Source organism: Papio anubis, unplaced genomic scaffold, assembly GCF_008728515.1.
Source record: "Papio anubis isolate 15944 unplaced genomic scaffold, Panubis1.0 scaffold20, whole genome shotgun sequence".
NCBI classification, from domain to species: Eukaryota; Metazoa; Chordata; class Mammalia; order Primates; family Cercopithecidae; genus Papio; species Papio anubis.
The window spans coordinates 166,375-182,006 of NW_022162022.1; the positions used below are offsets into that span (position 1 = coordinate 166,375).

A 15,632-nucleotide genomic window follows, 5' to 3' on the forward strand; every position below is an offset into this window, starting at 1 on the left:
GCAAGCTAACAACCACAAAATCCAACATGTCTCTTCAGTCAACTTACTTTCTGATATATGTGGTATATGTTCGGACAACAGGAAATCATGATGCCCTATCTTAGTTTATGTCACCTTTATGATTGCATAATCCCTGATACTTCAACTTTCAATCTAGGATAGCATCATAGTCCCTAGCCATTTTTAAAGAATATGTCCTAACATATTCCCTATCTGCTTTCTATTTTATTCTTAATGACAGTCTGCCTCTAAGTTTTTAATTTTCTGATTCTTTCCCCAATGGACAGAGAATATGGACTCCATAATTGTTAAACTATATAGTGTATATTTGTTTATGTTCCCTTTTACAATGCTTTTCTTGTCTCTTTAAATAAAAACATTTGTATTTAAGTCCTTGCCTCAGTATCATGTCCGAAATATATGTTTCTTTCAACAGTGCAGTTCATCCATTTTAAATACAGTCATTTTCCCTTTTTTATAGGATACTACAGACTATGTTGCCTACGTAGCTAAAGATCCAGTTAATCAACGAGGTATGGAAAGCAACTTACAGATTTTTTAAAGAGCTGGTATATACCAACTCTAAAAAGTAACCAACAATTATTTTCAATGTACAGAGTGATGAGTATCACCAGGGTGCTATGTTGGATTCTAGAAATATTATGCAAATTTGAGTTGGAAATAAATCACCGTGTTAGCACAGCAAAGTAGAAAAACTATATAGATGAAATTTAAATCATTTTAAAGATCCGCAAACCAAAGGCTTAGCTGTTTGTGTACTCAAAAGAGAAGCTATTATGGTTATGATAGATGGGGCTGGCTGTCACATCCCCACTGAACAAAAGAATTACACATAAGACCAAAGCCTGTGAGGAGTGAGGTTATTGACCTGCATTGGCTTTGGGAGTGTGTGTGTGTGTGTGTGTGTGTGTGTGTTTGTGTGTGTGAGTCTGTATACTTGCTGTTCAAGAGCCTGTAGTATCTCTTTGAATGCTTGACTTCACCATTTGGATTTCTGCTTAAATGCCTCTTCTTCAGAGACCTTCTTTGATAGCACCTCCTGTCTCCAGTAGCATATCCTACCTTGCTGCATCACAATACTTATTTCTCTTTTCATTAACACTCCACATTTCTATTATAGGTTAGTGCAAAAGCAATCACAGTTTGCCATTACTTTTAATGGCAAAAACTGCAATTACTTTTGCACCAACCTAATATTTTATTTACTCACATATTGCACTTGTTTGTATGTTTAATGTGTCCTTTTTCCTAGGCTAAAATCTTTATCAGGGCAGGAACCTGTTTGTCTTACTCGCTGTTGTTCCCTAGCACTCATCACGATGCCTAGCATATAGGTGATACTCAAAAACTATTTTATCGAATGACTGAGTGAATGGAAGAGTGATTTGATGGGAATTCTTGTTTCAGGATTTAGCAAGGTCACATGGTTAGTATTGCTTCTCATCCCTAAGGCTGGGACATTCAGACTCCTCTTAGGTAGAAGTGTTAAGTTGGTTCTCCTCCTTAACTAGAACGTATTAGTTAGGCCACATCCTCTGCTGTCCCAGGGATGGAGTTTGCCCCCAAACATTTATTAAGTGGACATGGAGTAGGACTTGAAAATTTAGAGAGCTATGAGACACCGAGGTGGAAATGCACATGGCATGCCGGGGAGTAAATAAATAGAACACCCTGGACCTCACAATGTAAAAGTCTAAAAGGCATCTGTAGGACAGATACAAGAGAGCTAATAAGTAGGGACTTAATCCCATGGACAGATGGGTGGAGAGTACTGTTTACAAAGTAGAGTTTAGACAGATTGGTTTGGCAGCAGGATGTAGTAGATGGATTCGGGGAGAAACTTAAGGCAGGGATATCCATTTGGAAGCTATTGTGATTGTCAGAAATGAAATTATGAAGCCCAGCTGCTGGCACAGAGCCTGGCACGCAGTAGATCCTCAGCAAATGTTTGCCAAAAGAATGTGGCAGCAAAAAGATGAAAAAGAAGGAACGGCGGAGGATAAACACTATAAAATACTCTACTAAAACTGACCCACTCTAAACTAAGTAAGAAGAATGAATCATGGTCAAAGAGTGAGCAGGAGAGACAGGAACTAGTGAATGGGACAGTGGGGTTGTAGGAGCAGGGCGCAACAAAGGATGCCAGAAAAGGGCAACTTCTTCTAATCCTTGCCTGAACTTCCCTAAATAATAACTGCTTGCTATTTCTGGGAAGGCCTCTGAACAACAACACTTTTTGTCTTAACATGGAAATGACAGGGTGAAAGGAAGAAAAAAATGCATCGGGAAATCTAGATGTTTAGTAACTTTGCCATCAGTCATGGAATATCTCTGGGCATGTCATTGCTCTTAAGTAAATGATGGTGAAGTGTTCAAAGATTAATGTTGTTGCTAAGGGTAATGGCCAAGAAGGATCCACATGCTTGCAAAGCTCTCCCTTTGCTTAAGTGAAACAAGAGAGGCAGAGAAAATTATGATGCAGCATATTCACTTTGAAAGCTCCTGTTCTGGTGCCTGAGTCATTTGTCAGAGCGAGCTGCTTGAAGAGGACCCCTGGGGATCCTGGCATGGGGATTCTGAGAAGGCATTCGTGAGAACTGTTGAGCGAGGTCCTGGCTGGGAGGTGAAGGATAGAAGCGGTCCAAATCAAGGTTTCAGTTTTTTCTTTCTTTAGCCATCAGCCTGTGTATAGGAAATAAGATTGATGCTGGAGACAAAAAGACTGGGTTGGAATCATCATTATTTCATCATCTCACTGTATGACGTTAGGCAGATTGTTTCACAACCTCAAACCTGGATTTCCTTATCTTTTAAGTGGGAATAATAACATCTACATAACATGTGGAAAGCATAGTTTTCTTTCCTCCCTCATTACATCTTTCTTTCCTGTAGGAAAATGGGTGTGTCCAAGAAGATAACTTAGAAACAGGGTAGCTTTCTTGGTTTTAAAAGTTAATATGTCTCTATCACTTATTCCTCCTTTTCTGGTCTCCTCGTCCTCTCTCATACAGCTTGGCTATAAAAATCTCTGTGAGAAGACACTGTGTTCTCAACATACCTCCTGCTTGCACACACTCCTGTAGTACTAAATCTTTTCCCCCAACATGAGCCCTTGAACTAACAGTACCTGCAAAGAGGTGATGACACAGCTTTTGAATACACAAATAATTATTAATGATTATAGAAGGAAAATCCCACCATGGTATATCATTTAGTAGGAGGGAGAAACATAACCCATAAGATTTGCATAGAGAAAGAGAGATGCCGAGAGAACAGTGCCTGAAACATAGCAGATGCTTGGGATTTGTGGAGTTAAGTGAAAAAAGACACAGGTGAAAGAGTAGTATAATGAGAGCTTACAGCCAAGTGTTTGCAGGGTGTGTGAACGTGTGTGTAAAGGCAGGGTTGCAGAGAAAGGAAAGAGTGGAAGTAGGGGTCCCACAGCTGAAAAGTTAGACCAGAGACAGATTGTGGGGGGCTTTGAATACTGGCCAGGAGGTCACTGGAGCCATCAAATATTTTGAGCTTTAAAAAAATTATTATGGGTTCTGCTATTCTGAAATTACTAAATGATCATTTTTCTGGCAGTTGTGTCTTTAAAAGTGGTATTGGAGGCCAGGCACGGTGGCTCACGCCTGTAATCCCAGCACTTTGGGAGGCCGAGGCAGGCGGATCACGAGGTCAGGAGATTGAGACCATCCTGGCTAATACGGTGAAATCCCGTCTCTACTAAAAAAAAAAAAAAAAAAAAAAAAAAAAAACCCAAAAAATTAGCCAGGCGAGGTGGCAGGCGCTTGTAGTCCCAGCTACTCAGGAGGCTGAGGCAGGAGAATGGTGGGAACCCAAGAGGCGGAGCTTGCAATGAGCTGAGATCCGGCCACTGCACTCCAGCCTGGGCGACAGAGAGCGAGACTCCGAGACTCCGTCTCAAAAACGAAACGAAACAAAAATGGTATTGGAAAGCAGCAAAGCCATCTGGAATTACAGAGTTCAGTTTAGAGGACATCTCATTAGTCCCGGGCAGCGTGTAATGTTCTAAATGGCACTGGAGGAGGAAGGAACAGTTTGGATCAAATTTGTGAACTAATAGTGCTTGATGACTATTTAGATATTTAGATTGATGAAGAAATAGGAATCAGATGTTCCCGAGGATTTAATGAGATATCGTATGCAATGCAAATGTCTCAATACCTGGCTTATAGCACCTAGGCAATAAATGGTAGCTATTATTACTATTCTGTGTGATATGGAGTGGTGTTGCCACTAAAGAAACAGGGATTCTTATAAATAGAAAAAACAAACAAATAATCTAGTAAAAAATTAGGCAAAGAAAAATGGCTACCATTTATTTCATGCTCACTATGTGCCAGGCATTTTCAGTACTCCGTCTGCATTATCTCATTTTATCCTCACAGCAGCCCTAGGGGGTATGTAAACATATCATTCCTTTTTTTTTTATAGGAGAAAACACTGGAGGTGAGAAAAATAAGGCAGTTTTCCTAAGTTTATCCGGCCAATAAGTAGATGGACAGATTCCATGTCCTGAGCACACAAAAGAACATGACAAGGCACCAAGAAACATTTGAAAAATAAAAAAGTTTAGCCTCACTAGCAATCAAAGACACACAAGTTATAATTAGACACCATATTTCATCTCCAAATTTCAAACATTGAAAAAAGATAAGATGTGGTTTAGAGTAGTAGTTATTCTTGAACACTGCTGATAAAGAGTTTAAATTCAAACATTTTAAAGAGCAATTTGATGATTTGCATCAAAAGTCTTAAAAATGTAAATGCCTTTGAACCAGTAGTTTTACTTCTGAGGAAATAATTAGGATATGTACAAAGATTAAGCAATAGAGATCATTTTTGTATATTATTTATATCATAAGACAAAATTAATTTAGTATTCATGAGTAGCAAATTAAATGAATTCATAGAATGTACTATGATGCAGCAATTAAAGCTAGTAGTAGAAAAATAAGTAATTATATAGGAAAAATATTCACAATGCTGTTAATGCAAAAAACATATTATGAAGATTGTGTGTAGTATAATCCCAGGTGACTTTTCTGGGTAGATACACATTATAAAAAGATGAGAAAGACATATTCCAAAATGTTCCTAGTGGTTATTGAGATAACCACTGGATAGTGAAATTTTCTGTAATTTTTATTTCTTCTTGGTGCCTTTTTGTTTTCTAAAACTCTTACAGTGAATATTTATTACATTTATAAAAAGAAAAAAATCCTAAACCCTTGAATAAATGTTTTAAAATAGTGAAATCAGAAAGATGATGTTATAAAATTAACTAGCAAGTTTGGTTCATCCAGGATAAAATGGCAGACAAGAGAAGCCCAGAGAGTAGGTCCAGGGCTAGGGGTGGGGCTGGGACTGGGGCTGGCAGGGAGGGGAGGGAGGCAGGCCAGGCCAGCAGGTTCAGAAAAAAACTACAACTTCTTAGCAGAACCCAGAAAGAAGAGGGCTAAGGATGTCAGGGAGTGGGAAAAGTCACAGGAGACAGCGACTTGCCTAAGGAGTATTCAGGGGAGGGGAGGAAATCAAGAAATGAGTATTACCTAACAAAGGGGAAGAGCGTTTCTTCTGAAGGAGACATCTCAGATGGTCACACACTGGAAAGGAGTTAAGGGGCATGAGGGTGGGAAGATGCTATTCCACCCAGCAATTAACAGGCCACTGGTCACTCTGGAAAGCTCAATTTCTGTGGACCTATAAAGGCAGGAGCCAGATTGCAGGTATGAGGAGAGTATGGTTGACATTAAGTGGAGATGAGCAGAGGAGACTGGGCTTCATGCTGACAATCCTGACGCTTCCCACTCTTCCGTTTGCTTGATTCGCTTTTAGCATTAGTGCATTTAAATCAGGGCAGTTTCCACTTTTGCCATCTTGGCTAGGACCTTTTAGTGAACTCTTCGTTTTAACAAAGGCCTTTTCTGTAGAAAAGGTAAGTTCCAGTAAGAATGTTTTGAGTTTACTTAGTGATTAATACACTCTGCTTCTGTAATTGCTGTAAATGAGGAAATCCACATTGTCTTACTCCAAATGTGTGGCAGTCCAGGAATGTTTTAATATTTTCTCTGAATGTAGTCTGTGAAGGGGACTGGACTGCCTGGACTACCTGGATATAGGAAGGCCATGCTTCTGGGTCTCTGAAGAAAGTTTAAAAAAAAAACAAAAACCCAAAACCAGTAAAACCAACTTAAATTAATCCACTTATTTTTATTTCTGTTTATAGTTATAAAGTATGCGTACGACTGTCCTGGTGGTATTAATTCGCTATCAACTGAATACTGGCTTGCCTCTTTGAGGTTGTTTCTTCTAAAGTATGGAGGATTCCCTGCTTTGATCCCATAGCACCATCTAGTGGTTGATCTGAAAAGCTGAACTTTTGAATTTCTAGTTTTCTAAGCATAAAAAGGAAAAGACAGAAACAAAACCAAAAAACTGTTTATTAAAAACAAATATAGCTAGGCGCGGTGGCTCACGCCTGTAATCCCAGTACTTTGAGAGGCCGAGGCGGGTGGATCACGAGGTTAGGAGATCGAGACCATCCTGGCTAACACGATGAAACCCCGTCTCTACTAAAAATACAAAAAATTAGCCGGGCGAGGTGGCGGGCGCCTGTAGTCCCAGCCACTCGGGAGGCTGAGGTAGGAGAATGGCGGGAACCCGGGAGGCGGAGCTTGCAGTGAGGCGAGATCGCGCCACTGCACTCCAGCTTGGGCAACAATGCGAGGCTCCGTCTCAAAGATACACACACACACACACACACACACACACACACACACACAAATATATATATATAAAAAACTAGTAAAGAAGGGTCTGTTATCCTTTAAGAATAGTTGTAAACCTCTTGTTTGTGACTACCTAATCCTCTTGTTTATGACTACCTAATTCGACTACCTAATTCTAAATAAAAAAGACAGACTAATATATATCTCAGGTTCTTTTGAATCTTAGTGTAGTACTTGATACCCAGGGCTGGAAGTGTGAGCCCATCCTGCTACAGGTGGGATGGAAAAAACCAGACTTTCATCTGGTTCCCGACATGGAAAGCCAAGCTCAGGCCTTGGTAACAAAGTTGCCACATCACTGAAAAGGCACCCTCTTTTTTGTAACTTGGCTCTTTTTATATATAGACATATATATATATGTCTTTCTTGTTTCCTTTTAGCTGAAAATTGGGCAATTCTTGGCCAAGCTTTTGGAATTGGTTCTAATCCTGGGAAATGGGCATATTTATATGTGATTCAAAGCCCACCTCTATCCTGTCCCATGACCAACCTAAAAAAAACCATTTCCATAGAGCAACATAGCATATCTATGAGTGGCAACAATGGAACCGTGAAAGTACGTGTGCTCCCTGGAGGTGGTGAGACTGGGCAGAACATCAGCATGGGGTCAGTCTGTTTGTCTGCTGTTGCTTCTTGCCTGGAGACAGACAGACACCACTGTTTGTTCCTTTATTTTTGTCCAGTCTTCTCGAGCTGGGTGTGGTGGGGCATGCCTGTAGTCCCAGCTACTTGGGAGGCTGAAGCAGGAGGATCACTTGAGCCCAGGAGTTCAAGTCCAGTCTGAGCAACATAGTGAGACACCTGTCTCTATAAAAAATAAAGTAATATGGTAGTAATAGGCTAATCCAAAGAAAAGCAGAAAATTATGTTGATAGCATCAGCCTATGAACAGGACCCAAACCTTAAAGCATCAGAATCAGAAAAGTTGAGAGAAGTAAAAGATTCTAGAGGTATGCCAGAAGCGGTAGAGGCTGGTTGATGTGTTTGATTGATTCATTCATTTCTGTGTACCCACATGCCACCCTGTTCCTCAGAGAGTTTGAGCTTCTGTGACAGAGGAAGAATAGGATTTCTGTAAAACAAAAAGGGACTTCAAAGATGACTCAGGGCATTGTCTTGGCAGACAAGAACCTTGCCATAAAGTGACTTGTTCAAGGTCACATAAATAGTGGCATAATTGGAACTTGAACTCAGGTCTGAATCTTTTCATGGAGTTCTTTTAAACATCCTATTCTCTCATCTCCCTCACTGGAAGTACAGTTTAGTTTTTTGTATTTATTTATTTATTCATTTATTTATACTTAAGTATCCTGCTTCTCTCATTGTCTTCCTCATCTTTATCTCTCAACATCTCCTCAATCCTAAGAAAAAATAAAATTGCAAAAATTGTTGTTTCCATTTTGATATGACTTTTTATTTTGACTTTATTTTATTATTATTATTATTATTATTATTATTATTATTATTATTATTTTGAGATGGAGTTTCACTCTTGTCGCCCAGACTGGAGTGCAATGGCGCCATCTCGGCTCACTGCAACCTCTGCCTCCCAGGTTCAAGCGATTTTCCTGTCTCAGCCTCCCAACTAACTGGGATTACAGGCACCTGCCACCATGCCCAGCTGTTTTGTTTTTTGTTTTTTGTATTTTTAGTAGAGGTGGGGTTTCACCATGTTGGCCAGGCTGGTCTTGAACTCCTGACCTCAAGTGATCCACCTGCCTCAGCCTCCCAAAGTGCTGGGATTATAGTCGTGAGCCACCACACCTGGCCTTGACTTCATTTTTGATTGGACTGAGAATTTATGAGATTAAAAACAAAAGGATTACCTTTCCTTTTTTTTTAAAAAAAAAAAAAGTATTTATTTGGTTAGGTTGCTAGCATATTAGTGTTAGGAGATATTTTATCATTTAAGCCATATTTGATATTATGGAAGCTCTCTCTCTTTCTTTCTTCCTTTCTTTCTTTTTTAGAGACAGGGTCTTGCAATGTTGCCTAGACTGGGGTGCAGTGGCTGTTTACAGGTGTGATCCACAGTACACTAGAGCCTGTAACCCCTGGGCTCAAGTGAACCTCTCTCCTCTCTCCTTTAAGCCTCCCAAGTATCTGGGACTAGTGAATTACCTTTTCTTATAATGTAACACAGCTTCTTTTGGCTCAACTGGAGGATACATCTATCTCCAAGGGTACTTTTTAGGTCTCGGGATATGAGGCCTGACTAGCAAAAAGGACACTATTTCCACAAATGACCAAAGAAATAATTTATATCACCCAGTGGCTATAAGACCATGTCCCACTGCAGGGACCCACTGCAGTTCTCACTTCAAATAACTCAAAGACAATTTCATACAGTGGAACTACTCATATGATTCAGAGAAATCAGTATTTATTCATTCAACAACTATATTTAGAGCACTTTCTATCTGTTGGTCACTATGTAAAGCTACTGTGGAGAAAAATATAGGAACAATATAAAATGGCAGTCTAAAGATAGACCAAATATTTTCCTTTGGTGGGAAAGATATAAATTTATAGATATTCTTAACTGGGTTTCAAAACTGGAATTAGCTCCTAAGTCTATTTCAGGATCCAATTTGTACTTTAAAGGGGCAACTTTATAAGAATGAAGATTTGACACCTTAGCCTTGTTTGATTTAGTAATACCACCACACCACCATCACACACACACACACACACACACCCCTACCTTTCCAAAGTGTTCAGACAAAATTTTTAAGTAGAAGTCAAATTAGTTTTGGAATGAGAATATCTGAGATTTCTTGAGATGATTATTAACATAAGGCTAAGAAACACTGTTACAGGTTCTGTTATAACTTACTGTTATCAACTCTACAAATTCTATTAGATGTGAATGAATTGCCTTTTACTTCAAATAAATATGAATTTTTTCCAAGACAATGCAAAGCATAAAATCATGCTTCCAAGTTAGCATAGTTAAATCAGTCTGTAAAGACAGCTGTCTCTCCTCTCCTCAGATATCCCTTTTAGTAATGTGTTCCAGGTTTGTTTTCAAAATGCTGAGACCCAAGATACTTTCCCTGGTATTTGATTCTCCATGCACTCCTTTAAGCCCATTGCCTCTCCCCTGCTTTCCTATTCTCAGCGAATAGCTGACAATTTTTACAACACTCTTGTGTATATTAAACTGTTATTGGACTTTTCCTCATCTCTCAATTCTTCGGGTTATCCCAGTGTTCCTTTGTAAAACTTCATCGTGAGACATGTTGCCTCTGTCTTTGAACCATCCTTAGAACTCTTTCTAGGTCATCGTTAGGAAACTTCAATCATTATATCTTCATATTGCAAGGCCATATTCTCACCAAGGCAGGAATGATGTTACATATGGTAGAGAGTTTAATTTACAGTACCTAACCACAAGCTCCTCTTTTCAGTGGCAGCAGCAGATTTGCTTACCCATTTATGATAGTCGGAGGCCTGCCAGCGCCCCAACTTGTTTATTTTTGTGTGAAAACTAGCGCGTTCCCGGTGACTGTGTTTCAGAAAAAGTATCTAATATAAACTCTTTTATCTTCTGGTAATGACACCTTCACCCAATGCTGATTTTGATGCTTATTGAAGATAGTTCTTTAGTGGAATTTCAAAGACGGGGATTTTTCAGTGCTTTGTAGTAGCAATGACAGGGAAAAGGGGTGACAGCAGGGGAGGAGGTTGGTATTCCAAAGCCCCTATCTTTACCAACAGCTCATTCCCCACTTTTGGAAGCGATTTGGAAAGTCATATTTTTTCAATCTTCCAAAACATACCATGCAAAGAGGACAAAGATGAAACCTCAAACTTCGCCCTCTGTGTAGATTACTGCCCTAAGCATCATTTACATTGAATTCAAGAGCTAGCAGTTAAACATTAGTCACATTATTAGTCAAATCAGTGTACTTTTGTGAAAATGTGGCCCCCAAATCCCTGCCTTGAGCCCCCAATTTGTAAGTGTTGGATATATTTTGATGTAAAATGTGAATGTTTCTTCTCTTTGATTCATGTGAAATGTGAAGTATTCTTTATACTGTTTCATGGCTGCAGAGAACTTGTAGTCCTGCTCCCTTTTATTCAATTATCAGTTAATGGTTTTGAAGTATTTTGATTTTATGTAATCTTCTCTTTCTAAAAATTTATTATAATATTGTTTTTTGTATGTCCTCTTGCAGCCTGTCACATATTGGAATGCCACAGTGGAATGGCCCAAGACGTCATAAATACCATAGGGCAGGCTTTTGAACTCCGGTTTAAACAGTACTTGAAAAATCCTTCTTTAGATACGTCTTGTGAAAGGTCAGCCAAGAGTTTTATAATAATTTGACTATATATATATGTGTGTGTGCAGTTTTCTGTATATATTTATTTGTGTGTGTATATAACATTCATGTGGCATTTTAAAATGAGCTAATAAAATTAGTAATTTTTTTCTTACAAATAGACACAGTCTCAGTACAAAATATTATTTTCCTTCCATTCATATTTATCCAGTTATATCCTCTTGCTTTATAACAAGATCAAAAGAGTAGATCCCTTTTCACTAAAAGTAAGAAGAGATTATCTCTCTTATTCTGGCACTATAAAGAGCTTTGAATTAATTAATTGAAATCAAAATAATAAACATCAATAAACTTCTTAGATTTGATTCAACCCCAGATCCTTTGCATATCAGTTAAAAAAAAAAAAACAGCAAGAACAAAGAACAAAATAAGAATTAAATGTCTCTTGTAGGAATTCCTGTCAGTTGGTTTGCAACGTAAATAGATAGGCTCCAGCGAAACTGTGGTTGGAGTGGAACATGATGGGACCCAAGAATTTGGTTGTTCTAAGGCACAGAAAGTCTGCGATGAAAGCTGAATCCTTTCAGGCCTGTCAGACTCCACCAAGTGTGGAATGCAGTGATGCCTCTGGCTCACACAATTCATGCCGGAGAAACAAAACTCTTGGTACTTTAAAATGCATTTTCCTCTGGTTTGTCACTTTGTGTATCAACAAATACTCAGTTTGGAGATCTCCTTTTATGATGTAGTCTAGGGTAGCAAAGGAGAGGGGGTTACCAGGAGGCTTTGATGCTGATTTTTTCCCAGGATAGCACTTCTCTCTTAGTGCTATCATTTTATTGGCATGTAATGAACCCAACAAAACTGTGTGAGTTGTCAGTTGAATCAGTTCAATCCAAATAGACTTGATTTATTTTTTTTTTTTTGGTAAGAAACTATCCCTGATTCCAATTTGGAAGAAAAGTCTGTTTGTTTGTTTGTTTGTCTTGCCCTGTTTCAATTTTTAAAACAATTCCATGTTTATATAAATCTACCCACTTACCACATATGGTTCTAATATTTCTTTATTAATCCCATATACCCCTCCAGTTCTGTGCAGACAAGATAGCTGGCCATAGCTCTCTTATTTTTTTTTTCATCTTGGATTAATAAACTGGGACAGGCCCTGTACCCAAAGAACAATATTTAAATTTTATGTGGGCAAAACATTTCCAAAATGGAACAATCAAAGTGTGCTGGAGATACTCAAGAATACTTTATATTTTTATAATCTTATGACAAAAATGTCTTACATTTAGGGAGTTCATATATTGTTATTATCATTGTTTTTATCACTGGAGGAGACACAGAAGCATCCCTTTGGCACTTTCTATTGGCTTACCCCATTTTGTCTACAGAAAGCTAAACAACTCAGCCATCTGACTGCTTCCATCCAGATGTTTAACATCACTGAAGCACGGCTATAAACTGAAAACATGAATGCAAAGTTTTTCAGGATGATTTGCTTGGTTCTGATCCCCTTGAATCCCTTACAGTATTTGAATTTTCGCTCAGCCTTTTGAGGATTCTTTTTTCCTTCCCAGTGAGGAGGTGCGTATTGATAGCCATGCCGAGGAGAGCGAAGATCATGAATATTACAATGAAATTCCAGGGAAGCAGCCACCAGCCGGTGGTGTTTCCGATATGCGGATCAAAGTTCAAGCCACGGAACAAATGGCTTACTGCCCCATACGGTGTGAAAAGTTGTGCTATTTGGTATGTAATGTTTTATTGTTACTGGACCCAGCAGTGCAATTCTGCCCTGATCACTAGAGCCTTTACTTTGAGGATTTCCAAATGCTAGTTTAGAGAAAGTCCTGTCTTCCTCAAATACAGAGCTGGAGAGTGAATAACTGCCAGAGGCTGCACTAGATCATTTTTACTCCTAATCCCCCAATTGTAGCCTCAGCAGATGATCTCATATCTCGCTTCACTGGAAGACTGAGGCGATCCAACATGTTATCCTCAGCTTCACCCCTCCACAGCTCTAAGTCTGCCCATGTTCTCTTTGCTTCTCTTCCTTAGCAACTATCTCCAAAGCTAATCTTTTCCCTGTGCTTCTCATCCAATCCTCTCCTGCCAACTCTGTGTCCTAGTTCTGTCCAGTAACCTCTGTCTCAGTCTTCGCTTTCTCTATTGGTTCCTTCTGCCTGCAAAAAACTTGGACTCCCTCAACCCAACCTAATAATGTTCCACCTCCTTGTCATCTTCCTTTCACTCACAAACTTCTAGAAAGCATCGTCCCTGTCTTTGTGTTAACATGTGTACTATACTGGAAGAGCTGAGCTCGGCTTGACAACTTGATGGAAGTTACTTTTCCAATGGTCACCAGTGGTTTAATTGCTAAATCTATTCTTCAGTATTCTGCGTCTGTTTTGTAATGTTTGATGCCTCTTCTTTGTTGTTGTTTTTATTTTTATAATTTCAACTTTTATTTTATTTTATTTCAGTTTTAGTTTTTTTTATTTCCACCTTTTATTTTAGGCTCAAGGGGTCCATGTGCAGGTTTGTTAACAAGGGTAAATTGTTTGTCATGGGGGTTTGGCATACAGATAATTTTGTCACCCAGCATAATACCTGGTAGGTAGTTTTTAAATCCTCACCCTTCTCCCATCCTTCACCCTCACATAGGCCCCCGTGTGTCTATTGTTCCCTTCTTTGCGTCCATGGGTACTAAATTCAATCTTTATTTTAGATTCAGGGAGTATGTGTGCACATTTGTTACATCAGTATATCGCACGATGCTGAGGTTTGAGATACAAATGATCCCATCACCCAGGTAGTGAACATAGTAACAGATAGCTTTTCAGCCTTTGCCCCCCTCTTTCCCTCCCCCTCTTAGTGGTCCCCAGTGCCAATTGTTGCCATCTTTATGTCCATTAGTACCCAATATTTAGCTGCTACTTATAAGTGAGAACATGTGGTATTTGGTTTTCTGTTCCTGTGTCAATTCACCTAGGATAATGGCCTCCAGCAGCATCCATGTTGTTTCAGAGGACATGACTTTATTCTTTTTTTGTGGCTGGCTGCATAGTATTCCATGGTGTATAGGTACCACATTTTCTTTATCCAATCCACCGTTGATGGGCACCTAGATTGATTCCATGTCTTTGCTATTGTGAATAGTGCTGCGATGAACGTACGCATGCATATGTCTTTTTGATAGAACAATTTATTTTCCTTTGGGTGTATACCCAGTAGTTAGGATTGCTAGGTCAAATGGCAGTGCCGTTTTAAGTTCTTTGAGAACTCTCCAAACTGCTTTTCACAGTGACTGGACTAGTTTACATTCCTACCAACAGTGTATGAGCATTCTCCTTTCTCTGCAGCCTCGCCAGCATCTGTATTTTTGACTTTTTAATGATAGCCATTCTGACTGGTGTGAGATGGTATCTCATTGTGGTTTTGATTTGCACTTTTCTGATGATTAGTGATGTTGAGCATCTTTTCCTATGTTTGTTGGCTGCTTGTATGTATTCTCTTGAGAAATGTCTGTTCATGAAATTTGCCCACTTTTTAGTGGGGTTGTTTTATGCTTGTTGAATTAAGTTTCTTATAGATTCTACATATTAGACCTATTTGGATGCACAGTGTTTGTGAATATTTTCTCCTATTCTGTAGATTGTCTGTTTACTCTGTTGATAGTTTCTTTTGCTGTGCTTAGAAGCTCTTTAGTTAGGTCCCACTTGTCCATTTTTATTTTTGTTGCAATTGTTTTTGAGGATGTAGTCACAAATTCTTTCTGAAGGCTGATGTCCAGAATAGATTTCCTAAGTTTACTTCTAGGATTCTTACAATTTGAGGTCTTAGGTTTATATATTTAATACATCTTGTATATGGTGAAAAGTAAGGGCCCAGTTTCGTTCTTTTGCGTATGGCTAGCCAGCTATCCCAGCACCACTTATTGAATAGGGAGTATTTTCCCCATTGCTTATTTTTGTCAAAGATCAAATGCCTGCAGGTGTGCACCTTTATTTCTGGGTTCTCTATTCTGTTCCATTAGTCTGCGTGTGTGGTTTTGTGCCAGTACCATGCTGTTTTGGTTACTGTAGGCTTATAGTGTAGTTTGAAGTCAGATAATGTGATGCCTCTGGCTTTGTTCTTTTTGCTTAGGATTGCTTTGGCTATTTGAGCTCATTTTTTGGTTCCATATGAACCATCATTTTCTGGGGAAAATGATGTTGGTGTTTTATTGGAATAGCACTGGATCTGTAGATGGCTTTGGCTAGTATGGCCATTTTTATTATATTGATTCTTCCAATCCATAAGCATGGAATGCTTTTTCATTTGTGTCATCTGTGATTTCTTTCAGCAGTGTTTTCTTTTTCTCCTTGTAGAGACTTTTAACCTCCTTAGTTAGATGTATTCCTAGGTATTTTATTTTATTATATTTTGGTGGCTATTGTAAGTCAAATTGTGCTCTTGATTTGGCTCTCAGTTTGAATGTTATTGGTGTATAGAAATG

At 38.9% G+C, this 15,632-nt stretch overlaps 1 protein-coding gene across 1 annotated transcript in view; it reads left to right on the forward strand.

Moving 5' to 3' along the window:
• The window catches only part of LOC116272789 (SHC-transforming protein 4), a 142,872-nt gene that overhangs the window by 99,025 nt on the left and 28,215 nt on the right, over window positions 1-15,632 (forward strand). The window contains exons 6-8 of the mRNA XM_031661596.1: window positions 482-533; window positions 11,021-11,144; window positions 12,712-12,883. Of these exons, the coding sequence (XP_031517456.1) occupies window positions 482-533; window positions 11,021-11,144; window positions 12,712-12,883 (348 nt within the window). The remainder of the gene's footprint in view (window positions 1-481; window positions 534-11,020; window positions 11,145-12,711; window positions 12,884-15,632) is intronic.